Source organism: Oncorhynchus nerka, linkage group LG7 (assembly GCF_034236695.1).
Source record: "Oncorhynchus nerka isolate Pitt River linkage group LG7, Oner_Uvic_2.0, whole genome shotgun sequence".
NCBI classification, from domain to species: domain Eukaryota; kingdom Metazoa; phylum Chordata; class Actinopteri; order Salmoniformes; family Salmonidae; genus Oncorhynchus; species Oncorhynchus nerka.
The window spans coordinates 62,406,518-62,433,872 of NC_088402.1; the positions used below are offsets into that span (position 1 = coordinate 62,406,518).

The 27,355-nt window shown below is 42.7% G+C and overlaps 2 protein-coding genes across 4 annotated transcripts; one reads left to right on the plus strand and one right to left on the minus strand.

The window, feature by feature from the left end:
• Nucleotides 1-3,762, plus strand: LOC115132137 (cytochrome c oxidase subunit 4 isoform 2, mitochondrial-like). The gene is made up of 6 exons (XM_029664412.2): nt 1-40; nt 1,745-1,803; nt 2,086-2,188; nt 2,605-2,766; nt 2,841-2,972; nt 3,184-3,762. Exons 1-6 carry the CDS (start codon nt 16-18, stop codon nt 3,315-3,317), a joined length of 615 nt encoding a protein of 204 aa, XP_029520272.2. The 5' UTR covers nt 1-15; the 3' UTR covers nt 3,318-3,762.
• Nucleotides 3,761-27,292, minus strand: LOC115132136 (bcl-2-like protein 1). 3 transcript variants are annotated; one of them, XM_029664409.2, is made up of 3 exons: nt 27,138-27,292; nt 23,320-24,059; nt 3,761-6,654 (listed from the first exon to the last, which is right to left on the minus strand). In XM_029664409.2, exons 2-3 carry the CDS (start codon nt 23,875-23,877, stop codon nt 6,511-6,513), a joined length of 702 nt encoding a protein of 233 aa, XP_029520269.1. In that variant the 5' UTR covers nt 23,878-24,059; nt 27,138-27,292; the 3' UTR covers nt 3,761-6,510. The 3 variants fall into 3 exon arrangements, with proteins under 3 accessions (XP_029520269.1, XP_029520267.1, XP_029520270.1); XM_029664407.2 differs by lacking the exon at nt 27,138-27,292 and adding an exon at nt 26,264-27,084; XM_029664410.2 differs by lacking the exon at nt 27,138-27,292 and adding an exon at nt 26,260-27,084.
• Nucleotides 27,293-27,355: the final 63 nt, after the last annotated feature.

Consider the following 27,355-nt stretch of genomic DNA (forward strand, 5'->3'; position numbering starts at 1 on the left):
CAGAACAAACAAACAATGCGCTCATCCACAACATTGATAAGTATAATAATTATTGTATCTCTCAAATATGAACATTGACAAGTGTGAAATGCATGCACCAAGACAGAAGTTAATTTGTGTGTCGACCCACATTGTTAACTTATCTTATAATGGCGCAGGGAGGAGTGATGAATATGTGTGTGCGTTAAAGAACCAAATGCTGCCCGCGGCCAGTGACGGACTTCTACGTCACACTGGACTTTCTGACGGGCCTCCCCAGGTGGTAAGGGTAGGCAACAACACATCTGCCACGCTAATCCTCAACACAGGGACACCATCATTAAGTTTGCTGACAACACAATGGTAGTAGACAATCAGGTTGAGCAGGTTGAGAGCTTCAAGTTCCTTGGTGTCCACATCACCAACAAACTATCATGGTCCAAACACACCAAGACAGTCGTGAAGAGGGCACGACAACACCTTTCCCCCTCAGGAGACTGAAAATATTTGTCATGTGTCCTCAGATCTTCAAAAAGTTCTACAGCTGCACCATCGAAAGCATCCTGGTTGCATCACCGCCTGGTATGGCAACTGCTCGGCCTCTGAACGCAAGGCGCTACAGAGGGTAGTGTGTACGGCATAGTAAATCACTGGGGCCAAGCTTCCCGCCATCCAGGACCTCTATACCAATGACCCCCCTTTTTTTTTACGCTGCTGCTACTTGATGTTTATTATCTAGGCAAAGTCACTTTACCCCTACCTACATGTACATATTACCTCAACTAACCTCTATCCCTGCACATTGACTCGGTACAGGTACCCCCTTTATATAGCCTCGGCATTGTTATCTTATTGTTGCTCTTTTATTTTTTACTTTTGTTTATTTATGTGACAAATAACATTTTATTTTATTTACTGTGCGGGACCTTTAATCCACTCAAACATCAGTAATACAAAACACAAACAAAAAACGCTCAGTCCTTCAAAATACACTCAGAGCCCTACTCAGATCTGGTGACATGAGAGGACAGAACTGCTGCTCCAGTCAGAAAGCCATACGTCCTTCATTCCCAAGAAGCGTTCAGCTGCAGATACAATGATTATTGATCTTTCCACTCCTGCAGTGCGGGTTATCGACATAGCAATAAATGCCAAACGTTATACTTTCTTCACGACAAGGGTATCTGGATCCTGTATCTTGTGAACGGCACCCATATCACTGGACTGTGGTGTCTCCAGGACAACCAAACCACTAGAACATCTCTTATCCTAGCCATCTCTGCCTCCTTCACCCTTACAGAACATTCAGAGAAGTCATGTGCATGCTTCCCACCACAATTGCGACATCCAACGTCATCATCTTCCGCAGGAAAAATAATCAGTCAAGCCACACTTGACACAATGTCATGCCCAAATGGTTTGCAGTTGGAACACTGCAGTAACCTGGGGACAAATGCCCTCACATGGTAACTCACATATCCCATCTTGACATGTGTAGGGAGCGTCTCCACATCAAAAACTGTAACACAGACATGCTCTTTATCTTCATATGCGTCATTCGTCAAGCCCCAACTACTTCAGACATTTTCATTCTTCTCAGCCCCAACTTCCACAAATACTCCAGAAATAACACCCTTGATTGGTGCCCTGCTCTGAAATTCGAAAGCAGTCACGTCTTTCTTCTTGATTCTGTGAGGCGCAATACACGCTCCGTTTTGTTTTACCAAAGAAATCTACAAAATTCAACTCCTGGTCCCCCTCACAGATTCCACAGAACCCATCACTTTCTTCACCATCTTGGCAACATCAAAGCAGATCTCCCAGGTACATCTTCCCATCCTCAAACTGCACTCCTACTACAAAACTGTTACTCAGTAGCCAGTTAGCCCATGGATTTGACTTGTTCTGTGATTGCAAGTTAGTCTTTGAAGTCCCTAAAGAAAGTAGGCCATTTCATCTCAACCTTTGTTTGTACGGCATTGCGCAGAGAGGGAAGGTCCGGGATATTGTTAAAGTACCTGGTCACTTTTGTACTGATCAGTTATGTGGAGACATATTTTATTGAGGGATAAATATTGTTCGGTCTCTTCCTCACCCGTCTTTCAGATGCTTCACCTGACAAAAGTATGTGTGGGGTGCTTGCTTTCCAGGCGAGCAGTTTTGGCACTGACCAACAGTGGTGCAAGGATGTCAAGCCATGACCACCACGGTAATCATTGACGTTGAACTGCATGCATAATTGTCTGCTGGAAAAATTTATGTAATATTTTTTTCAAATGTATTCCGTCACTACACAGCCCAGTTCAGGTCTCTCCAAACCTGTTCCTGGAGAGCTACCCTGGTGTACGTTTTCACTCCAACCTCAGTTTATCAATCTGCTAATTTTTAGAATCAGGTGTGCTCGATTAGGGTTGGTGAGCCCTGGTTTTGTGTAGACCCTTTTATTCAAGCTAGGCACATTTGAAATGGCATGGCTTGCTGTGCCATTGCATTTACGATCAGCAGATGGTGGTGTTGACTTTCAAGTACTGAATGGTGCTACAAGCACAAATACCTGAGATCTTCACCGCAAACTCTCCCGCACGTACTTTATATCAACGATGTGTCCCATCTCCTGTATTGTAGAGGTCTCCAACAACTTGGACGTGTCCCAGCCAATGTACTCGGCTCGTGTGGACACCCCTCTGCCAGACAGACCATGGAAGGATGTCCTCGACTCTACGGATAAGAGCCTGAAACAGGAGAAGGGTCCCTGGACTGCGCTGTCCAAGGAGGAGAAAATCGCCTGTAAGCCCCTCATTCCTTCTCATGTCAGAGCCTTTAATCCTGCTATTCTTAATATTTATCCTTCTGTATCCCAGTGTACAGGCTGAAGTTCAACCACACCTATCCTGAGATGAAGAGGCCGTCCCATGAGTGGAAGACTGTGATTGGTGGGATGTTCATCTTCTTTGGCATCACTGGTCTGCTGGTCTTTTGGCAGTGCCACTATGGTAAGACTTAATTATAGGGTATTAACATTTGGAGCATGCTCTCCAGATGCCTCATTCCTTCAACCTTATGCCAAGTCTAAACTATTTTATGCTACTGCATTTCTCATGGTTGATTGCTAAAATTGATAGACTTCCTAAAGCCATTATCACATGGATGGGCGATTGTTCAGTCCTTAAACTTGCTGTTCTTTTTCTCTTGTGTGTCCCACAGTGTACCCACCCCAACCTCATACCTTTGGTGAGGAGTGGCAGGCTAAGCAGATCCAGAGAATGCTGGATATGCGGATCAACCCAATCGAGGGCTTCTCTGCCCAGTGGGACTACAAGAACAAACAATGGAAGTAAAGGAAGGGAATAGACCACTACTGGAAGGAGGAATGGTTTGACTTGACACCTTGAGCCTCTGTTCAGCTGCCATAACAGCAATCCATCCATTCTCTTACGGTTGAAGTAATAAATGACTAAACTGGTTTCCTTCTCTCTCCATCTGAGAAAATAACAGTATATTATGGGCTGCTTGTCCTCAACCTAATTTCTGCTTTAGTGTTCTTGTGGTCGTCTGTCTGGTTTGGCCGTAAGTGAATGTGTCAGGACCAACAACAAACAGCCTACATTTGTTTTATCCCCTTGCTGAAACGCTCTAGAGGAATTTCTACTCAAATGGTCAACTATTCAAAGTATCACTGTGTACACATCGAATCCTTGTGCCTTTGTTTTCCTTTCCTAATATCAGTTAACATTGCAAAGAATGCTAGTTTTGTAGAAATAAAAATTCAGTGTTCTCCATGTTCCAGATGGGTCTTTATTAGTTTCATGTAATTTACATTGGAATTGTGACAGACCATTCAACATGTTCACTCCTTTAAGCTATAGGTATCAAATTCATTCCACAGAGGGCTGAGTGTCTGTGGGTTTTTGCACTTCCCTTGTCCTTGATTGAGGAATTAAGATCACTAATTCATGAACTCTGCACACCTGGAGCATAATTGAAAGGAAAATCCTACAGACACTTGACCCGCCATGGAATGAGCTTGACACCCCTGCTTTAAGCTATCAAATGGGGAAATAACTATTTTAGCAGTTAAAACACAAATACAAAGGATACATTTAAACAGACAGTCCCAATTCAGAACATGTGATTGGAAAAAATATAAATTAGGCTGCTTGTGTAAATGCAGCCATATACAAAGATGGAATTTCAGGCCATTGGAAGGGACACTATACTTTCCCCTAAATATCTTAAATAACATTTCAAAGTCACTTATCTTAAATATGTTACTAAGCTATGATACTATTCTAAATCATTGTTTTAAATAACTAGTATACATCGTGTGTCAATGCGGTTTAGATTCCTTGTACTTCCTGCAAACATTTGCCATAGTCCATTCCACACGCATGCACACAATCTCACATAAGTGGAGGGAACTTCTTCACATAAAAAGGTAACATTGGAGAAAGCCTGCAAGCAGCTTTTTGTGGGGCACACACTAGAAAAATATACTGTATTGGAATGTAATCAAATCAGATGTGATGAAATGGTGTTGATCAGTTGGGGAACATTTATCTAAAAGTAGCATTTAGTCATTGGTAAAGTGAAAACCTTGACCCCAATATGTGTTGAGACGAGCGTCAAGACCCTAAAGCAGGATGGCATACCTGAACACAGACTCACCTAAATACCCTGGAGGGCACTATGTCAGAGGCTTTGTCTCTGATATAATGGAGGTTAATGGCAGGCAGAAATGTTTCCTAATGAAACCAGTTATTCATTGCCAATAGAGAAAAGCAGACAACTGTGACATGTACTTTCAAATCTGTTATGTCACCAATATTTTGCAGGAAATGCATAGAAAACATGGGCTGAATAAACTGAGCTTTGACAAAATACAGCATAGGAAAAACGGTTGCGCCTTCAGTCCAAACATAGCTCTACTACACTTATCAAATGAAATGTGGGATAAACACTGCTAGTGTGAGAGCATCAATCCAGCTTTGAAACAGGAAACAGCTGCAAACAGGAGCCTCTGGCTGGTGTGAGTCTGGACTGTGTTTACAACTGTACCTGCTACACAAGAGGACCCCTATGTCCCTTGGGCTCCGTTCCCTGAAGCAGAGATCGGTTAGAATGTGAGTATAGATGGGTTGCACCCATCTCGCCTCACCTGTCAGCTCAGGAGCATGACACCATAACATCGGCAGACGACAAAACACCCTCTTGACTGAGTGTTTAAATGAAAGATGTTTGGAAACTAAGGAATGGTTTCCCCCGGTCTCTGTCGACTAGGTTTGACAGGAGATGTGCTCTGAACAGCAGGTGGGCCTGTGTTGAGTGACGCACGCCCTCAGCTGCGGTGACAGGGAGAACAGAAATGAATGTGCCACATTGTGTGGAAACGAAGGCACGGAGACAGAGGTGGCAGGTTGAATGGGTCCCGCCCTGAAGCTTGCCTGCCAACAGTTTCTCATGTCTCAAGAGCTATATGCACGTTAGAAGTCTAACGGATCTGTTAACCCACTAAATAGCTTTTCTGCTTCATTCATCGATCTTATTAGCGAAACAAATCATTCGGCTGTGTTGCAAGTCGTAAATACTGAACAATCTTTTCCTCCATTATAATAAGAAAACAGCCTTTGTACCAACAGCTGCTAGAATAAATACTCCTCATCACTGGCTCTTGGTTTGTTGTGCACCTTGTGTTTTCTGTCCAGACAGGGCAGTGTGTGTGTCAGGTACGCAGTTACCACCATCAGGACAGGAAATTATCACGTGGGTTTTAATGGTTTAAAAAAAAAAAACAATACACAAACCAATGAACACACATGGAAAACTATCACCTCATTCATTACAGGCCAATGCGCTTGACGTGGCGCACTAGAGTCAAGATCGATATCTGTCTCAATCACTTGTTACACTTACAACTTGGAGATGAAAAAAAAAACACATTTACAATTAACAACACATTGGGCTAGTGAGTGTGATATTGGCTGTCTTTTGGCTAGGTTGTTTAGAGTGCACTGCATCTACAAAGCAGCCATGTCAAAACTACACTGAGGTGGACAGATGTTGATTTTCAGTGCCATTTCCCCCCTTCTTTTACAGGTGGCAAGTTTGGGGGTTAGAGACCATCAACAAGACTAACCTCAGAGATGGGGCTAGTAATTCCCCATCAGCACAGACGTGCCTATAGATGGAGCACATCATGCAAAATGAAAGTAAATTTGTAAAACCAAATGAATACAGCAATTGGAGAAGATACAGGAAAGAGTAAAAAGGAAACTGAAGAACATTTGGTCCAAGACAGTTCTATCCGCCTCCATTTTCTTGTGTTTTAGGGTGTTGCAGGGAGGTGTTTGATGAGGGTAACATTATAGTGACCATCACTCTCTTTAATCTCAACAGTCAACGAGACCTCAGTGCATTGTGGGATGTAAGGTTAAACCGTAAACATGTCCTTTCTTGGCAAATAAAGGAGAAATACGAAAGTAAAAAAGTTCCTTCATTTCCCCCCCTACAAGATGGCGTCTGTGCTTGTCGATCTCACAGGCGTTTCTGAGCAATGAGTGACCCTACGATGACTCCTGTAACCAGTGTCATCCCCGCCAGCAACCACTTCTTAAAGCTCTCCTGAGACTTCCTGCTCTCAGCTGCAGCGTCCTTCCCAAAGATCTCTGCAAACCGGTCCTGGAGACAAGAGAGAGGGCGTTAGCACTTAAGAGTTTTAGATTTAGATCCCCAACAGCTTTAGCTAGTCTGACACACAAAAAAATACACCAGACAAAAATACTTTACAATTTACATTTAAAAAACAGACTTACATTACTACATATACCTTAACTAGGTCAGATATAACAGGGTAGCAGTGTTGTGCTTTGTTTTGCTTGAGTAATTTGAGATGGGTTCCATGTGATCATAGCTCAATACAATACTGTGCGTGGCCTTGAATTCATTCTGGATTTGGGGACTGTGAAGAGTCCCCTAGTGGCAAGTCTGGTGGGGTAAGTACACACACAAAAATAAATAAAAAGGAAGTATGTGGACAACGCTTCAAATGAGTTGATTCTGCTATTTCAGTCACACCCGTTGCTGACAGGTGTATACAATTGAGCATACAGCCATGTACTCTCCATAGACAAACATTGGCAGTAGAATGGCCTTACAGAAGAGCTGTGACTTTCAATGTGGCACTGTCATAGGATGCCACCTTTCCAACAAGTCAGTTCGTCAAATTTCGTTTAAAGTTTGTGGTAGAGCATTAGTAAAAATAGAACAGTGAAGGGCCAAGACCGCTGCCTTGCGGATTACCACACTTTATATTTTACATGAGAGAAGCTTCCGTTAGTCACTGGACTTTATTCTGCTAACTGTTCCAAATGTCCAAACTGAATTTGGTAAAAGGGCTTTTATGTACTCTGCGCCATCATCTTGGAACACCTTACAAAATACTTTTAAACTGGAAGAACTTGTCCCGATTGGTGTTTTTAAATCATTGATGAAGGACTTTGAGGCCGATTCCCTGACTTGTCAATGTTTTTAATTTGCTGTTTTATACTCTTGTAAAATCAATGGTTTTTACTAGATTTTACTTGTAGTTTTTCATGTTGTCTGTCTGTAATCTTTTGTAATGACTTGGTGCTGCCTATCTTGGCCAGGGCGCTCTTGAAAAATATATTTTAATCTCAATGAGCCCTTACTGGTTAAATAAAAGGTTAAATAAAAAAAATAAACTTGGTGACAGGGGGCAGTATTTCCACATCTGGATGAAATGCATGCCCAAATTCAACTGCCTGCTACTCATCCCCAGAAGATAAGATATGCATATTATTAATAGATTTGTACAGAAAACACTCTGAAGTTTCTAAAACAACTGTTTGAACCATGTCTGAGTATAACAGAACTTATTTAGCAGGCAAAACCCCAAGGACAAACCATTCAGATTTTTTTTTGTTGAGGTCACTCTTTTTGGAGGTCACTTCAATGGGGTTTGATTGGGAATCCAGATTTCTAAGAGACCTTCTTGCAGTTCCTATCGCTTCCACTGGATGTCAACAGTCTTTAGAAATTGGTTGAGGTTATTCCTTTATGTAATGAAGTACAGCCATCTTGAACAAGGGTCACTTGAAGTGTACTGTTAGATAGAGGCGCGTGACCAGAAAGCATGCTTCAGTTAGTTTTCTTCCTGTTTTGAACACAGATCATCCAGTCTTCAATTGTATCGATTATTTACGTTAAAATACCTAAAGTTATGTTACAAAAGTAGTTTGAAATGTTTTGGCAAAGTTTACAGGTAACTTTTGAGATATTTTGTAGTCATGTTGGAACCGGTGTTTTTCTGGATCAAACGCGCCAAATAAATTGACATTTTGGATATATATATATATAAGTGCCAACAAAAGAAGCTCGTCAAAGGTAAGGCATGAATTATATTTTTATTTCTGCATTTTGTGTCACGCCTGTATGGTTGAAATATAGTTTCTTTGTTTACTGACGTGCTATCCTCAGATAATAGCATAGTTTGCTTTCGACGAAAAGCCTTTTTGAAATCTGACATGTTGGCTGGATTCACAACAAGTGTAGCTTTAATTTGCTATCTTGCATGTGTGATTTAATGAAGTTTAAATTTTATAGTAATAAATAGTAAATAGTAATTTGAATTTGGCTCTCTGCATTTTCCCTGGCTTCTGGCCAGGTGGGAAGCTACATATCCCAGAGAGGTTAAAGAAGACACTGTTCTATTGGACAGAAAGCGCTCAACCTATTATATTGCAGAGAATGTAAAGCCATAACACATCCGTTTTTCCAAATAACAGATTATTTTCAATAAGATTAAAGGCTGCACTGAAGCATTGGATCTGGTCAAATGATCAATTTGAGTGACAGCTAGCAAGATGTGCAATGATGTGGTGCCCATATGTGTCGTAGTCTGCAATTTTCAGGGACCACTGGCTCCTGAGTGCCATTTCCAGAACTACTACAAAAGTACTGGAGAGTCGCTTTAATAGGTGCATGTCAATAACTGGAAGAAACCTCGTTAATGCATCAAGTGCAGCGTCTGAAAGCTCATTAAATACATCAGACCAAATCCTTTAAACATCGTCAACATCGGAGTCACTACAAAACCTCTTGTATGATCTCTTATACACTATTTTGAGACACAGCCTTTGGAATTTTGGCTTTTCTAAATATACATTTACATTTAAGTCATTTAGCAGACTTATCACTTATCCAGAGCGACTTACAAATTGGTGCGTTCACCTTAAGACATCCAGTGGAACAGCCACTTTACAATAGTGCATCTAAATCTTTTAAGGGGGGTGAGAAGGATTACTTTATCCTATCCTAGGTATTCCTGAAAGAGGTGGGGTTTCAGGTGTCTCCGGAAGGTGGTGATTGACTCCGCTGTGCTGGCGTCGTGAGGGAGTTTGTTCCACCATTGGGGGGCCAGAGCAGCGAACAGTTTTGACTGGGCTGCGCGGGAACTGTACTTCCTCAGTGGTAGGGAGGCGAGCAGGCCAGAGGTGGATGAACGCAGTGCCCTTGTTTGGGTGTAGGACCTGATCAGAGCCTATATATATATATATAATATATTACTATATATAATATAGCAACTATACTATGGGTCTGGATACAGCACTAGAAAAAAGTTCTGCAGCATTATTAAAAATGTGATCAATACATGTAGATGATATAGTTCCTGTAGTCTTTGTAAACACCCTGGTAGGTTGATTAATAACCTGAACCAGATTACAGGCACTGGCAATCAGTGATTAGCTTCCTCTTGAGCGGACAGCTTGATGAAAACCAGTCTATATTCAGGTCATGTTAACATCATATACACTATCAAGCATTGCACACATTATCCAGATATTGACTGTTAGCACTTTCTATTTAATTTATTTATTCGTTATTTTACCAGGTAAATTGACTGAGAATACGTTCTCATTAGCAGCAACGACCTGGGGGAATAGCTACAGGGGAGAGGGGGATTAATGAGCCAATTGTAAACTGGGGATTATTAAGTGACCGTGATGGTTTGAGGGCCAGATTGGGAATTTAGCCAGGACTCCAGGGTTAACACTCCTACGATAAGTGCCATGGGATCTTTAATGACCTCAGAGAGTCAGGACACCAGTTTAACGTCCCATCCGAAGGACTGCACCCTACACAGGGCAGTGTCCCCAATCACTGCTCTGGGGCATTGGGATATGCCTTTAGACCAGAGGAAAGAGTGCCTCCTACTGGCCCTCCAACACCACTTCCAGCAGCATCTGGTCTCCCATCCAGGAACTGACCAGGACCAACCCTGCTTAGCTTCAGAAGCAAGCCAGCCGTGGTATGCAGGGTGGCATGCACTTGGTAGCCTATAGCAAAATAAGAGGCTTTATATGAGGAAAGTGAACTTGCAACTACAACACTAACAGCATTAGACATGAGCCTCCCTAAAAATCAATAGAATTAGGTGAAATTACACCCTTTACAATATAATGCAGTAATCTTAAAATTAGAGCCAAATCAGATTAGAAAGTAATCAGAATTAGTTGGCAAGGCTTAAAAATGTGTTGAGACAATTTACAACCACACAAAAATCAATCCCCACCCCTCACACCCACAAGTGTCCCTCCACCTCCAAGCTACAATAGTAAGGTACTAGCAAGAAGCAATGGGCTGATGAGCGGGTGAAAAAAAGTGTTGACATTTTCATCAATCATCGCTTCGATACAACAGACGAAAATATAAAATGTCACCGGCACTTCGACTATCACAAACCTCCCCATGCCATTAATTTGAACTGCAGTAACCCCCAAGTGAATAACTTTCCTTGTTGACAATTTCACCACCATCTTGTCATCCTTAGCCCACCCCTTCCAGTAATTCATTCGAGAACAACCCAGAACATTGACATAACATTCTGCAGTTCTGGCTACAGCCACAAGAGGGAACAAGCGCACATTGGATGATTCCTCCGCTTGTGTCTGGCACTGATGTTATGGCTGGCTGGGGTGGGTGCTTTAGTGCAGTGAATAGTGGACGGTCTTGACTGGGCAGTAAAATAAACAAAATCATTCTGAAACAAAACGGATTACTATAAATCAAATAGTTGACATAACTGAACATGCATATGGGGACTCAGAAGAGCCCAATCAGACACAGCCTCAAATAAGGCAATCTTTGGAGACATTCCAAACATGCTGATTTGATTAAAGATGTGTGGTGTGCGTCTGACACCCTGCTTCCTTCCGCTCTAACAGGGTGATACATCACTCCTCCTCCCTGCTGACTTCAACAATAAAGAAGAAAACTTAATGGAATATGGGAAGAAGGAAGCACAGAAACAGCAGGAAAGAGCCAAGACTGCCATGTTTGTGTGTATACATGTGTAGTGGCAGGTAGCCTAGCGATTAAGAATGTTGGGCCAGTAAGCGAAAGGTCGCTGGTTCAAAACCCGAGTCGACAAGGTGAAAACACTGTTGATGTGCCCTTGAGCATGGCACTTGAACCTAATGGCTCCTGTAAGTTGCTCTAGAAAAAAAGTCTACTATAATGAATGCATGCGTGTGAGTCTGGTAAAGGGCTTCTGAAGAGCCGAGAGATTGATTTCTTAGGAGAGGCCGTTTCTGAGAAAAAGAGTGGGTGCGGTGACATGTCGGGGGCAGATAAATGATTCTCCGTCTCTATTGCTCTGTTATCAGGCACAGAGAGTTAACGAAATGCTAAAAATGACCAGTCTTGAGGACCTTCAGCTAGCACTACCAGACAGACAATACTGCAGGGCTACAGATATAAACATACTCTCCCATGAATACTGTCAATTACACCCAAAGTGTTCACATTCATCACTGCACACTTGACTAATTGATTCCAGTGGAAACACTTGTCAAAACAACAACCAGGTTACTGTAGGCGTGTCTGTGTGCGACTAGATTCTAAAAGGAATGTCAACATGTAACTAGCACAGGACCCAGCAGCACTTCACAAGAGGTGAAGCCATGGAGAGCATCGCTCCCTGTGAGAACTCCTTGAAGAGGTATGGGAGGAATGTTGTGGGTGTAGAGAATAAAGATTGCAGTTTGTGATTACGATAAGGCATGTTAGAGTACAGAGACTATTAGTGACAGGTGGAATCGAACGTCATTTTCTTCATGAAACACACTAGATTTCACTTCACCTCTCCCGAATAACTACATGTCCTTTTCTCCCTATTTTTCTACCATACCATCTATGCATCTTTGTTTGTCTTGCACAATGGAGCAATAGTACCACACTGCTCCCTGCGATCCATCATCATGGCAGCGACATACTCAACCCCGTAGTCATCAGTGCTTATCGATCTCTGAAGCACATTGTACCTGCCCAGGCATGCCTGTAACACACACACAATTGAATCTATATAGGCCTACTGTATAAACACACTTTCCTAGTGAACTGGGTTTTGAAAAGGCCTACAGGTTAAATTACAGGCAGTAAATGACACTGACACATTGTAATATTTATGTGTACGTGTTTGACTGGTTCAGTCTCAGTCACTACTGCAAGGTAGCTAAGCCTAAACTTGCTTGCTCTCTCCATAAAGACTTTTCCACCTATTCCCCAGAGATGTTAGGTGCTAAGCAGCACCTGTTCCCCAGAGATGCTATGTGCTAAGCAGCAGCCATTCTAAAATGTGTTTTCCAACTTCAGGTTCTCTCAGTGTTTTTCAACCATTAGCTGAAGAAAGGGGGGAAGAGGGAAAGAGTGAGAAGGGTTTGTGGGACAGAGGAAAAACAAGATTTCATTTGAATGTTGCCATGGTTACCAGAGAGCAGCTGATCGGTGTGCTCAGATCTGATAGATTGCCCAAGACTAGATTCCGGAGACAGAACATTAAGGCAATCAACACCGGCCCCTGAGTTTGTAATCGGTTACTTCACTGTTGCACCACCATCATGACCTGTAACCATGTCTCCATGGTGAAACACTGTCCACTAGATTAGTCAGAATACTTAAATTGTTTTAATGAAATTGGTTACTTTAGAGACTTGAAGCAATATTTGGAGTCTAAACCAAAGTGTTTCTCTCCATAATAGAGCCCGTAATTCCCCAGAGAAAGGCTGAATTGGCCAGAGCCTCTCAAACAACTCAGCAGCAGCTGATCTGGTCAGGTCTCTTTCAATAGAAGTGTCAGTCTGGCAAGCAGAAGGGATCAACGGCAGCAGGACATGGTTGCTAAAGAATTAAAACAATGCTAAAGGGGAGTGTTCCATTCAAATGCAGAAAGTAACCCAGAATGTTCAACTACTTCTGTGAACTCCAGAATACTGGCATGGCCCTGGGAGGCATCTGAATAGAAAAAAAAAAGACAGAATAGGCTTTAAACCAGCCCAACGAAAGACAATGGAGGGTTGCAAAACCTATTGGTCACACTGGCCGGATGTCCTGTCAAATGCTGCATTCTTCAGTGATTGTGCTGGAGATCTGAATTGAATCCAGTACTTGAGTAATGAGTACATCACCTCATAAGAAGGACATGTTTTGAATTTCCTCTGACCTTTGCCGAGTCATAACGAACAAAGTCTCTCTGTGACCCAGTTGTGTGACCGTAGACAGGGTGCTGGTTACAATCAAGAGCGGAGGGGGGATTTTAACATAAGAGGATGACAGTGTAAAGAAGAAGCCGTCACTAGACTGGCTATAGTCTAGTCCAAAGCGATTCCTGCTCAACTCTTCCTGCTTATTGCAACACACAGGACATGTTGTGCTTCTGGTGCAAAAGTACAATTCCATATCACAGAGTTGTTTTTTGAGTAACCGTGGCGTTTTAGGACATTTGAGGTCATCTTGCTGCTGGCCAAATTTGGTAAACTGAATATGCTCAGATTGAACACAGTATGACCCCTTATCTGCCATCATGTGATGCTGCATTGACGCATACAGGGCTAAACTAGACTAGAGTTGAGGCACCGCTCCCCTCCTCAGAAAACAACTCACCATGGCTGTCGGCAGATCATCATAATTAGCTATGAGGACTGGCAGACAGTCATCCTCCAGAGAGTGTGAGAGTCAGGCTTTGTGCCAAACCATGGGGCACTGCAGTGTGTGTGTGGGTTAATAAACCAGGCAAGTCCCCGGGGGTAGGTTCTGTTCTGCCTTTAACTTTGCCTGCTCAAGGAGAACACCATCTAGCTATAAAGACTGGTGTCTGATTAAACACAAGAGTCCACACTAAGCAACTCTGCCATTCATGCCCCTTTAATTAAAACACCCACGCAAGGGTGAAGTTAGAGACAACAATACTTTAGCTAGGATGTGGTCTGGTAAGGAGGTAAATAGGGATCAAGGAACTTGAACCCAGATGATGTCCTATGGTGACATCCCAGGTGGCTGTTACAGTTACTGCAGGTTCTACACATGACGGCGCTGGCATTGAGGGTCTGACCCCTTTCTCTTCTTCTAATGGGTTTCTGTATCTGTGTCCCTGCTGATCCATCCGGAGGTGAATCCATGAATTAAAGAGGAGATTAATGAGTCAGGACATTCAGGCTCAGACACCAATCTGTTCCCTTTCTCACTGGGTCTCACCAGCAGCGCAGCCCCCATTCTGTCACTACTGCACTCTGTACAGTCTAGGAAAAAAGGGACCACAGCCACTACACAGAGAAATTTGTCACCAGCAGTGCCACAAACTTGAACCCCCCCCCCCAAAAAAAACTCGCCCTCACTAACACCCCTTACAAAAAGCGGCAAAGACCTACCATCTGTCTGAGAGAGGAAAAAGAGGGGGAGAAAAGAGAACATGAGTGTATGCCAGAGGAAGAGATTAATGAGATAGTGAGGGGAGCAATAAGGGCAGGAGCGGAAAGAAAAGAAAAGAAATAATTCTACAATATGGCTTTGTTGTTATTACCTTGTTATTCGACTGGTTGGCAATGATCATGAGGATAATAGTCAGCTTTATCATCATTACAGTGCCATCAGATTCTGTCATATTTGCTGGGCACCATTATCACCATCTGTCAGTTTCATACATCACAGCTACCACACTAATCCCATAATCTGATATCAGTTATGAGAAGAGAGCGAGAGAAGAACATGCTAAAGAGAGGGGTTAGATGTAGTCTATACAGTCGAATAAAGCAGCAAATAATTGAAACAGCAAAAGACAGATATTCAGAGGGACAGAGAGAGGCAGATATTCAGAGGCAGAGAAAGGGAGAAAATGAGGGAAGGAGAGAGAATGAGGGTGGGGGGAAAGAATTGCTCATGACCTGATTTTCCACACTAAGCCTGCTCAGAACTGGAGCAGAGAGAGCAGCAGCCAAGCAGGCCCAATGTTTCCACCAAGAGTGCACCAAAAAACAGACTATTGCTGCTCTAGTTCTATACAACTAACACACAGAAGACATTCATGGTGTCGCTGAGTCATTCTGGCCCCATCTCAGGTAGCTAACTAACGCTGCTCAAAAAGTCCTGGTTGTATGTCTCCAGGGCCCAGCAGTAGCAACAGTAATGCATCTGCTGCCTGTAGCCCTATTAGCATGACGGTTGTACAGTAGGTTACATGATGCCCCAGACTCCGACTGCCAAATGCAGAAGACCTAGCCACCACCACCCTGCTGCACACTGAGACTGAGCCAGATCAGCACAGCTGGATGTCTGGAGCACCATGCAGAATCAGATGCATGCAGCCATATTTAGAGCACAGTGATGGCTCATTGCTCAGTGTGGTGATGCTAAGCATGATGGCGAGCTGCGTTGAAGTACACCAAGTGAGCCAGTAGTGCTGCAGGTCAGTCTTCCACATCGCTGGCTGATAGAAGCTATACATTGCCACCAGAAAGTATTTCTACCCCTTGACTTATTCCACATTTTGTTGTGGTACAGCCTGAATTCAAAATTGATTTCTACAATACTCATGATGAAAGATAAATCATGTTTTTAGAAAGTTCGGCAAATGTATTGAAAATTAAATACAGAAATCTTATTTACATAAGTATACACACCCGGAGTCAATACTTTGTAGAAGCACCTTTGGCAGCGATTACAGCTGTGAGTCTTTCTGGGTAAGTCTAACAGCTTTCCACACCTGGATTGTGCAACATTTGCTCATTTTGTTTCAAAATTCTTCAAGCCATTTCAATTTGGTTGTTGATCATTGATAGACAACCACTTTCAAGTCTTGCCATAGATTTTCAAAAAGATTTAAGTAAAAACACAGCCACCCAAGAAGATTCAATGTTGTCTTGTTAAGCAACCACAGTGTAGATTTGGCCTTGTTTTAGGTTATTGTCCTGCTGTCACGTGAATTAATCTCCCATTGTCTTATGGAAAGCATACTGAACCAGGCTTTCTAGGATTTTGCCTGTGCTTAGCTCTATTCAGTTTATTTATCCTGAAAAACTCTCCAGACCGGCACGATTACAAACAAGCATACCCATAACATGATGCAGCCACCACTATGCTCCTAAGCGCCAATCGAAGTAACATAATAAAATAAATGACCATCAAATTCCATCAGTTTTAGCTAGAAATCTTCTGTTTTTTTTGTTGCATGGGCTGCATCTCAAATCCACCGAGGTGGCCGAGCTACAGCGGTGTGTGTCAGACCATGACAAATCCTGAAAAAAAAAGGTAGCGTCCAAACGTTTGGGGCTACAAACTAATATGACCACTATGGAAAGATGAGACGTTCACAAACACGATGGTGTGTTCCACCAAAAGTGTCACAGGTCGCATCGGAAGTTGGTATCGCTGATGTGCCAACTGTCTGTAGCATTCGAACTGTTTGAACTACAAACTAATATGACCCCACAATAGAAAGGGGAGATTCTCACAAACAGTGTTCTCCTTTTTGCTCTAAATGGAGGTGTGGAGGTAGTTGCGCCCCCCCCCCCCCCCAACAAAAATGTATTTTCAATTCAGGATGGAACAACAAAATGTGGAAAAAGTCGAGGGGTGTGCATACTTTCTAAAAGGCACTGTAAAGCGAGGGAAGTTGCCGCTAAATGGACGGCACAATTAGGCAAGACCTCATTACGCAGACTAACTAACACATACGAAGTCAGACCAGCGATCCACTGTTGTCAACACAACCATCTACACAGAATGTATTCAGACCCTTTGACATTTTCCACATTATTACGTTACAGCCTTGTTCTAAAATATTATTTTTTTCTCATCAATCTACACACAATACCCCATAATAACAAAGTAAAAACAGGTTTTTTAAAAATATTTGCAAATGAGTTAAAAATAAAAAAACCCAGAAATACCTTATTAATATAACTATTCAGACCCTTTGCTATTAGACTCGAAATTGAGCTCAGGTGCATCCTGTTTCCATTGATCATCCTTGAGGTTTCGACAACTTGGAGTCCACCTGCAGTAAATTCAATTGATTGGACATGATTTGCAAAAGGCACATACCTGTCTATATAAAAAGGTCCCACAGTTGACAGTGCATGTCAGAGTAAAAACCAAGCCTCGAGGTCGAAGGAATTGTCCCTAGAGCTCAGACACACAGATCTGGGGAAGGGTACCAAAAACATTTCTACATTGAAGGTCCTCAAGAACAGTGGCCTCAATCATTCTTAAACGGAGTAAGTTTGGAACCACCAAGACTTTTCCTAGAGCTGGCCGCCCGGCCAAACTGAGCAATCGCGGGAGAAGGGCCATGGTCAGGGAGGTGACCTAGAACCCGATGGTCATTCTGACAGAGCTCCAGAGTTCCTCTGTGGAGATGGTAGAACCATCCAGAAGGACAACCATCTTTGCAGCACTCCAATCAGGCCTTTATAGTAGTGGCCAGACCGAAGCCACTCCTCAGTAAAAAAAAAAGGCATATGATATTGGAATTTGCCAAAAGGTACCTAACGACTCTCAGACCATGAGAAACAAGATTCTCTGGTCTGATGAAACCCAGATTTACAGCTTTGGCCTGAATGCCAAGTGTCATGTCTGGAGGAAACCTGGAACCATCCCTACAGTGAAGCATGGTGGCGACAGCATCATGTTATGGGGATGTTTTTCAGTGACAGGGACTGGGAGACAAGTCAGGGTCAAGGGAAAGATGTACGGAGCAAAGTACAGAGAAATCATTGATGAAAACCTACTCCAGAGTGCTCAGGACCTCAGACTGGGGTGAAGATTCACCTTCCAAAAGGACAACAACTCTATGCACACAGCCAAGACAACACAGGAGTGGCTTCAGGACAAGTCTCAGAATGACTGAGTGGGCCAGCCAGAGCCCGGACTTGAAACTGATCGAAAATCTCTGGAAAGCTGAAAACAGCTGTGCAGCGACGCTCCCCATCCAACGTGACAGCTTGAGAGGCTCTACAGAGAAGAATGGAAAAAAACTCCCCAAATATGGGTGTGCCAAGCTTGTAGCGTCATACCCAAAAAAGACTCAAAGCTCTAACCGCTGCCAAAGGTGCTTCAATAAAGTACTGAGTAAAAAGTCTTGAATACTTACGTAAATGTGATCAGTTATTGCACACTTATAAAAACCTGCCTTTGCTTTGTCATTATTTGGGTATTGTGTGTAGATTGATGAGGGAAAAAAAACAACATTTAATACATTTTAGAATAAGGCTGTACTGTAACAAAATATGAATGAAAACAAGGGGTCTGAATACTTTCCCAATGCACTGGATCCCTAGATACTGACTAGTGTCTTGTCCCCTGGCTGCATCCTGCAATCCCATCCAGTCTGTAGCATACAGGTGATGGTGGCGGGATCACCGTCCAACCCCGGAGGAGTGCCCAACTTTCCTTGAAGGCGAGTTGAGCGGAGCCCCCCAATCCGCTCCCCCTACAATCCCGGTGCAATGGATTGGCCCAGTCTCTCCTCCTCCCCTCAGCATCAAACCTACTGCCTTAGACTGATGGTTCTGTGACAAGGTTGAGGGAGACGGAATCACACCATCTGTTTCCTGCCATTTTCACTCAGTCACTGACACACCATCACAAAATACATGGATGGAAGACTGAACACACAAGGAAACAATTCATACTCCAACATAAAACACACAGGCTTGGGAAAAATAAGTGTGTACACGGATAATGGTGGTTGTTGTTTTTGAGCACACAATACCGTTACCATTGAACAACTGCAAACAAGGCTGTGAGTATTCTGTGCACTGTGGTTAGAGAAACAGAGACAAAAGTCCAGATCATCCACAATCTATTGATGACAATGACTGTCACTATGCGTTTACATAGTGCATAGTGACAGTCATTATGACTGCACGTCACGCATTACCTGTGTGTGTGTGTGTGTGTGTGTGTGTGTGTGGGGGGGCTTTATCAGAGGCTTCATCTATCAGGGGCGAGGATACAATCAGTCGTGATGGGTGATCAAGTCAAACGGATGGAAAGAAATGGATGGATGATCAGTAAACAAACAGAAGAACATGATGGTGAGCGGGACATAAGAACACATGACGCTGGCGTGTTGTTGCCTGTCCTCCCTGAAACGTCTGCTAGTGTGTGGTGGTTGGGAAAGGAAGACAAGGGAGGGAGGGAGGGTTGATAGGTCCCAGGGGTACGATCTCCTTGTCCTTTCGGTCAGTCAGACACTGTGGCAGGGAATAGGCGTGTTGTCTGTATCTGGGTATCCTATGTGCATTGGTAATGCGCACGTGTGTTTTATTTAAAATGCCACTGGAGCAAATAATGTGCTGCCTATAAAATGCCCACAGAAGGACAATGGCAAGAGCTCAGCTGTTCCAGAGTATATAAATAGGATATGAATAAAGTCTGATGTAAGAGTAAAATATGGCTTGTATGATGTCATGTGTTAGGTAAAGGCTATGGTTGAGGTAAAGCACTTTCACAGGAGATTCATGAAGACCTCCGAGACAAAGGATAAACGCAGGAAATGGAATAGTTTCTCTATTTGCGTCCTCCCCCTCTTCCCAGTCCCAACTATCATTCTCAGAGCTGCTCTCTCCCACTGACATTCCAAATGAGTTATCCATTACAAGTCTGCCAGAGCAAGGTCCGAGCATAGCCCCCCTCCAAACAATATTTTTAATTGTTATTGAATCCTTGGGGCAGAGAAATTTGCAGTTGTATAGATAATCTTGTGCTATTTTACACATTTTGTCATGAGTCAGATACATTTTAGAGCTAATCTACGCATTGTCATAATACATTTCCTGTAATAAAATAAAAAAAGAGAATGTGTTCATTTGCTATATGGGGGCCTGTCTTTCAGGTGTAACCCTGCAGGGGGGTGTGCTACGCTAGTGTGGTCAGAACAAAAGCATTTACCGAGCACATCCAGATACTATTCACCCATAATTGGTTATAACCCAAACCCCCTCTGGCATTCGCTCTCCCAACAACCCGCACTTCCCTCCCTCCATTGCCAGCCTACCCCACCACCTCTCCATCCCTCCTGTACAGGCAATATAGCAGTAGGCTACATTACATACACGTGTTTAGCAGATGTTATTGCGGGTGTAGCGAAATGCTTGTGTTCCTAGCTCCAACAGTGCAGTAATATCTAACAATACACACATCTCAAGTAAAGGAAAGGAATGAAGAACATAAATATTTGGACGAGCAATGTCAGAGCGGCATAGACTAAGATACAGTCGAATAGAACAGTATATGAGATGATTAATGCAAAATATGTAACATTATTAAAGTGACTAATTGTTCCGTTATTAAAGTGACCAGTGATTTCAAGTCTATGTATATAGGGCAGCAGCCTCTAAGGTGCAGGATTGAGTAACCGGGTGGAAGCCGGCTAGTGATGGCTAGTAAACAGTCGATGGCCTTGATAGAAGCTGTTTTTCAATCTCTCGGTCCCAGCTTTTGATGTTCTCTTGCTAGAACAAAAGACATACCTGCTGCGTTCCGCCGAGCTTGCTGTTCTACTTGTTGAATCGCCCTCCTCGTCAGTGGCCGACAACTTGACTGAGCTAATCAGAGCGCACAAACCTCCACGAGAGGGAGCCGACAGGAGTGACAAGTAAGAAAGAGGGCATTTTCCCACCTGCTTTTCATCAGAATTGGTCGAACTAAAACCGAATCCCGCCCAACCCTACTAGCGAACGCTCGCTAAACAGTTTGCGTCGCCATTTGCCAGTCAGAATATCGCTAGCTGTTCCATTGATTCTCGGCAGCGAAACAGGCAGCGGTTTCATTCAAAAACAAATCATGTTACTAGCTACACTAGTAATCTAGTGGTGGCCATCCGCTAGTATCAACATGGGCTTACTAGAAATTCTAGCTAGCAACAACATTAGCGCAGCTTGCTAGTTCGCCATCTACAGCAGGCACCAGCCAAACATCTCTTAAGGTACTGACAACTTGTGGTCTGGAGTATTTTAACGAGGCTGATTGGCATATGATCTGTGCTATCTGAAGAACAAAAAGTTGACTGCCGACACTCTGGGCAGAGGTGCTAAGTACCTCACTGCAGTCAGTATCCTTGGTGTGTTTAAGGCTTAACACATTTCCCTTTCACTCAATGAGGATTCCACCTCACTCCCTGTCCTTATTTCTCAATCTACTGACTCCTTCCATTCACTTTCAAATCCTCTTTCTTTCCTCTTAGTTCCCTTATTTTACACAAATAATTTTAAATGGGAGTCAGCAGGGACATTTGTGGTAACTGACCTTCTCAAATAGTTTTGGAGTACCCCTGGACTAGCCGCTCTCTCTTATGACACAATAAGGTAATAGCTTCTCTATACATCCTACAGCTGCCAACGGCTGTGTGTGTGTGTGTGTGCGCGCGCGCGTCTCTTTGTTCCGGAGGACAGGAACAAAGAGAATGTGTAGGTGGTTCAACAGGTTAGTGTGACAAGAGAAAAACCACATAAGAGAGTTCGATAGAAATAAGTAAATGAGTGGGCATTTGTTATCAGGAAATATAGGGTAATCCCCCCCCCCAGTAGTGCGGGGATGTCCCAGGTGCTACTCACAGAGACGTGTGTGTGTGTGTGTGTGTGTGTGTGTGCGATTGTTCTCTTCATGACATAGAAACCACAGACAAATTCAAATCTCTCTTAGCTACTTTAGACTTGAGTGCATTTTGTGACCAGTATGGAATGATGAATTGTGACTGTCCCTGTATAAGCGAGATAACAAAGATAAACAGTATGTTAATGTATGTGCATAGGAGTATGGGTCTGAGGAATGCACGTTGTGATCACTTAGTATTGTATGGCTTGAAGGCAAAACAAACTGAAGTTCGGATGCGTGTGTGTGTGTCTACCAAACGACACACTTTGAGGAAATTACATCTGACTGAGGTGCTATTCCAACATCACAAGGAGAAGTGAAACCAAACTACTTGACTGAACACACTATTCCATTCAATATTCTGGCCATTCATGTCTTCAGCTCAGGGCAACATTCAACACCTGATAACAGTAAGAACAATGTTCAGATTAATTAAGGTGCTTGGGGGAAAAGAGCTCAGGTATAGGAAGGGACATGTGCTTGGGTGTTTTATCAGCATTAATTGCACAAACATTAATACAGTCTGGACTTTGTTTAAATAGAGACCTTGAAAGTGATGAGTTACTATTCACTCTAAAAACTTCTTGTGGTTTGAGGTATTTATTCTGGTGCTTCTAGGTGTGATGGCGGAATATGACAGATGCAGAGCTGTGTGTCAGTCATCTGCCTGTTTTAAAATGATTTAAAATCAATTTCAGCTCTGCAAGCAACAGAAGACACCATCCAATCTGATGGCCCCTACCCACACAATGTACCCAATCAAATGGCAGTTATCGTTTGAGACTGTTTCAACATCCCCTTCCCATTCCACACTCAATCATATGTCAGCCCACACAAAGAGAAAGTGCTGACCTTAACAGTGTCCTCCTTCCATCCCATAACACACCCACCCACCAGGAACATGACAACTCCTCTCTCAGCTGACCCAAGAGAAAACACTGCTTTCATCTGCAGGCAGCTGGCTCAGAACAGAGGAGAAAGTGAAAAACAACCAGGGGCAAACAAAGGGCGATCTGTAAAGCCTAGCCTAACCCTATACTTCATCCCACCCATGAAGACTTCGATCTCAGCCATAAGAGCTCACTTCGATTCAGCTGCAAACTCAATGAAGCTGATCAATGGCAAACATCTACCCCCCCCCCCCCCCCATCTTCTCTCTGGTTCTTTCTCCTTGGGTTCTCCTTGGCTGACAAAGCAGCCTCTCATATCAGAGGTCAGGCACCAGATACACACAGTTCACACAAACTGACATGATGCAACACACAGAGACAACGGGTGCTAATGTGCACAATCTGATCCTGTTATCAATGACCTCTGAAACTGATGCTTCAAAAACCCAGAGCTAAAATTAACCCCTGCCCTTTCCACAAAACACATCTTTCAGTCATGACTCACCCATCCTCCTTGGCTCTGGATCCAGGGCTGAATGTGGTTGTCCAGGTATACAGTCATCCAGTCTGCAATCCGTCCCACTAGTGGGCTCATCTCCTTCTCCACACACTCTACACAGAGGGCCCCTCCGAAGGCAAACAGGCCCACCACACGTCCCCAGTTCACACCGTCACGGAAAACCTCATCCATCACGTTCTCGAAGCTCTGGTAGGCTGTGGCCGGCGTGATGTGCAGCTGGGAGGACAGGTCACTGAACGCTCTGGCATAACGCAGCTCAAACTCGTTGGCAGAGTCCCGCAGTGCCTCTTTCACTGCGTCCAGGCCCATTGTCCGCTGAGGGGACGAGGGGGGAGACTGTCGCGGTGGAGTCCCAGGACTCGTCCCGTTCACTGTGCCATTGGGGTGTGTCGTGACTGCCGCCCCCCCTTCCACCTGTCCCCCCTCATCCCCCTCAGTCCGACTGGGAGCTTCTGTGAGCCCAATGTGGTTGAAGGGGTAGTCTCTCTGTGATAGTTTATAGGTAATATAGTATACCACCAGTTCTCTGTTGTTGTAAGTCATAATTCGTTTCCTTGAGTTTCTTCTTTGCCCCCGGGTCTTGGTTTTACTTGCTAATGACACGCCCCTTCAGATCAGGCCTCTATTTTTTTTTCAAATCAGTGTCATTCTTTGTATTCAGAAAATGGATATCTTGAAGACAAAAAAACAAACAAAAAAAAGAGGCTGGTGTAATGGCTCAGACCCTGTGGTAAGAGAACAATGGAGATCTTAATGAACATAATTCATCACAATAAACATAGGTGGGTTGGGGAGGAGGGGAGCTGTAGTGGGCAAATTTAGACCTCGACAGGTGGGGTCAAAGTGCATCCCTTTAATTGGGGATGAAACAGATGGCAATGTTTGTCATTAACTGCCTGCCCCCACAGACAACCTCCCTTTTCCCCATGGCTTTGGAACAGTCGTGACAGGGCATGGTGCTCTGACTTCCAACAGACTTTATTTTAAACAGCATTTATTTACCTTTATTTTACCAGGTAGGTTAATACACATTCTTATTTGTAAGAATAGCTAGTAATAAATAAATATATATATTAGTATGAACACATAACAGTTAACCTAATGTTACTTAGTAACCTGTAGTCAGATAAGTATTAACAGTGATTAACTTATTTTCACAAGTAAACCCCAAACTAAGAACAAAAACAATTAGAAACATTTTTGTTGACAGGGTTGGAGAATAACCGATTACATGTAATCAGGTCCATATAACCTAATTAAACAAACTAAACAGCTATATTGCCAGCAAAACTACAGTATTCAGATAAAAGATAGTTCAGAAAAACTAGATTACGTCTTGAATTACTTTAAAATTCAGAAGAGGTGTGCGAGAATTTCTCTCTCTCAATTACATTAAAATCAGTACTGAAAAAAGGTGCAAGTTCAAGTTTGTTCCACCTGAGTGAATCTGACCACAAGTCAGAGACCACTATGATGGCTCCATTGAACACATTTGGTGTGTCTTTTTGTTTTCTTCTAATGCCTCTTATGGGTAAAGCAGGGATTTTTCTGCCAATGAACACCTAAGTGTAATTTTCAAGCTGGAAAGTGCGAACATGTAATGACTACAACCTGATACAAAGTATGTAGAAAAAATAAATGGACCTATATATATTTTTAAATAATATAATCTTTGAGAACTAACAATCACCCAAATAAAAAGCTGGACAGTCAGGGAGAATTGGAAATTCCCAAAACAATGATGTTGTTATTACATTTACGTCATTTAGCAGACGCTCTTATCCAGAGCGACTTACAAATTGTTATTATTATTATTGTTTTTGCATTAGCCAAGCCAAAATGAATATAATTGCAGAAAATTAGTTTTAAACTTAAATTCTCTCTCAGGTCCATGGCAAAATTTGTAGAATTTCAGGAAATAGTCTTAAATCCTAAGAAATGTCTCTACACGCCAAAATGGGGGACTCTAAAATCAAGCCCGAATGGGCTGCCACATTCACCAACTAAACCCATTTTTTATCCAGAGAAATGCCTGGAAAGTAATGCAAAAGTAACTGAAAGCAATCCGAATATTTGACCGAGTTCGGGTAATCTCAAAATTACATTACTGATCATTTTGGGACAGGTAACTAGAACAGATTACATGTATAATGTAACCTAACCAAACCTGTTTGTAGATACAAATGTTTTATGAAGAAATAGGGTGATTGTCATTACTTTGCGCATTCGTGTCAGTAAGACCACTGTTGGTCCTGAACCCTAACCTTTAACCATAAAAACCTTAACCATTTTAAAATGTCATGTTCAATGGAGTAGTGACACCAGAAGGATCCCAGATAGCAAGGACCCCTGTTATAACCATTCACAAAACAACACGTGGGAGAAACGAGGTGCATCTATCTTCCTCATACACACCTTACCTTTTCTAATTGTAATAATAGTGACATTTTGGACTATCTAGTACGGCTGGAGCGTTAAGTGACTATTTTATAAGTTGGAACTCCAAGCAAAGATTCCTAATCGAAAATAAGAACACTAGAAATGACTAGTTAGTAGGTTACTTTGTTGCATTGGCTGTACTATTGAGCGTAATAACTTTACATAAGCCACCGCTAACCAGCACGTGTTGCTAAATTCTCCGAATTCCATGGAGCGTTTTAATGTAACTTTTATCAAATGACAGCCCGTCCATATAATTGAGGGCAAATAATACTGAAAAATTGACTGACAAAGTAACCTTCCAACTTTATCAAAACATAACTACAGTAATTCGTTTGTATTGAGGTTTCATCAAAGTGTCAATTTATTTTCGTCTGATTTAGGAAGTGTTGATAAAAAGCCAGCCAACAGTACATATAACAGAACGATCTAATGTTATCATCACGTAGCTAGTCAGACGGTCTACAACGGACATTGTTATCTTACCTACCTACACCAAAAGTGGAATGTCTTCAACGGCAACACTTCACTGAGCTGCTTTTAAAAAAAATCCTATTGTACCAGTCCTGCTGTCAAAATCCGAGAAGGGAAATGAACTATTTCGATGTGGTATGAGTATCTATCTGTCTGTCGTGAATCCCCTGCTCTCGTGTGTGCGCCCAGACTTCTCAATCCAACACGTAACTAAGGCTGCGTTTAAACAGGCAGCCCGATTCTGATCTTTTGTTTTCACTAATTGGTCTTTTGAACAATCTAATCTGTGAAAAATATATTTTGTGAAAATATCTGATGTGATTGGTCAAACAAACAATTAGTGGTTTAAAGATCATAATTGTGTAAACGCAGCCAATCCCCATTTTCCACCAATCAACACTTATGTCGGAGACCTTTAACCACTGCACACACCCACAAGAATATGGCTTGTTGGGTAACATCGGCTATGGTTTTTACAATTGTAACATAAAAGGTAGTTGGCTACATTTGCAATATGCCGAGGCAACCTAATAATTTTAAATGTCCCAGCTATAATTCGTCGCTAGTCATCTTGTATGACTATCTTGGGCTTGTGACTTGCACCTGAAATGTCTATTTTTGCTATTGAAACGGGTCTAAATTCACAATTTCTTTGCATAAGACCTAAGGGAATGTAGCTAGCTAGTTTAGCTAAGCTTGTAACATAAATGTCATATTTCCTCTGACTAGCTAGCTAACGTCTTTCCCATTTAATTTGATGATGGCTAGCTCGTAGTGCAGTGGTTCTTTAGCTGACGTAAACATTTTCTCATACAATTAGCTAGGAGATAACGTTAGCTACTAAAAGCCGCACATTCAACCTGATTAGCTAACCAATACGAAACGCTTACTGTAGAAACTTGAATTGTTGGCACAAAGTCCAAAACGAAATCCAAACATCAGCAAATAGGATCATATCCGACATTTCTGCTGGAGCAAGAGGAGCACTCGCAGACTGACTGGCTAGCTAACCAGCAGATCCGACCCGCTTGCTTTTACAACTGCACTAGGGTCTGACAGGCTTCCCATGTAGATTAAGAGCCAATTTATGCTTGATCCAAAAATGTGG

Coding starts and splice junctions, on each gene's coding strand:
- LOC115132136 (XM_029664409.2), bottom strand. CDS start 23,877: ATGACTTACAACAACAGAGAACTGGTGGTATACTATATTACCTATAAA. Junction 6,655..23,319: donor TCCAGAGCCAAGGAGGATGG/GTGAGTCATGAC, acceptor TCTTGTCTCCAG/GACCGGTTTGCAGAGATCTT.
- LOC115132137 (XM_029664412.2), top strand. CDS start 16: ATGCGCTCATCCACAACATTGATAA. Junction 1,804..2,085: donor CATCAAAGCAGATCTCCCAG/GTACATCTTCCC, acceptor CCCGTCTTTCAG/ATGCTTCACCTGACAAAAGT. Junction 2,767..2,840: donor CAAGGAGGAGAAAATCGCCT/GTAAGCCCCTCA, acceptor TCTGTATCCCAG/TGTACAGGCTGAAGTTCAAC.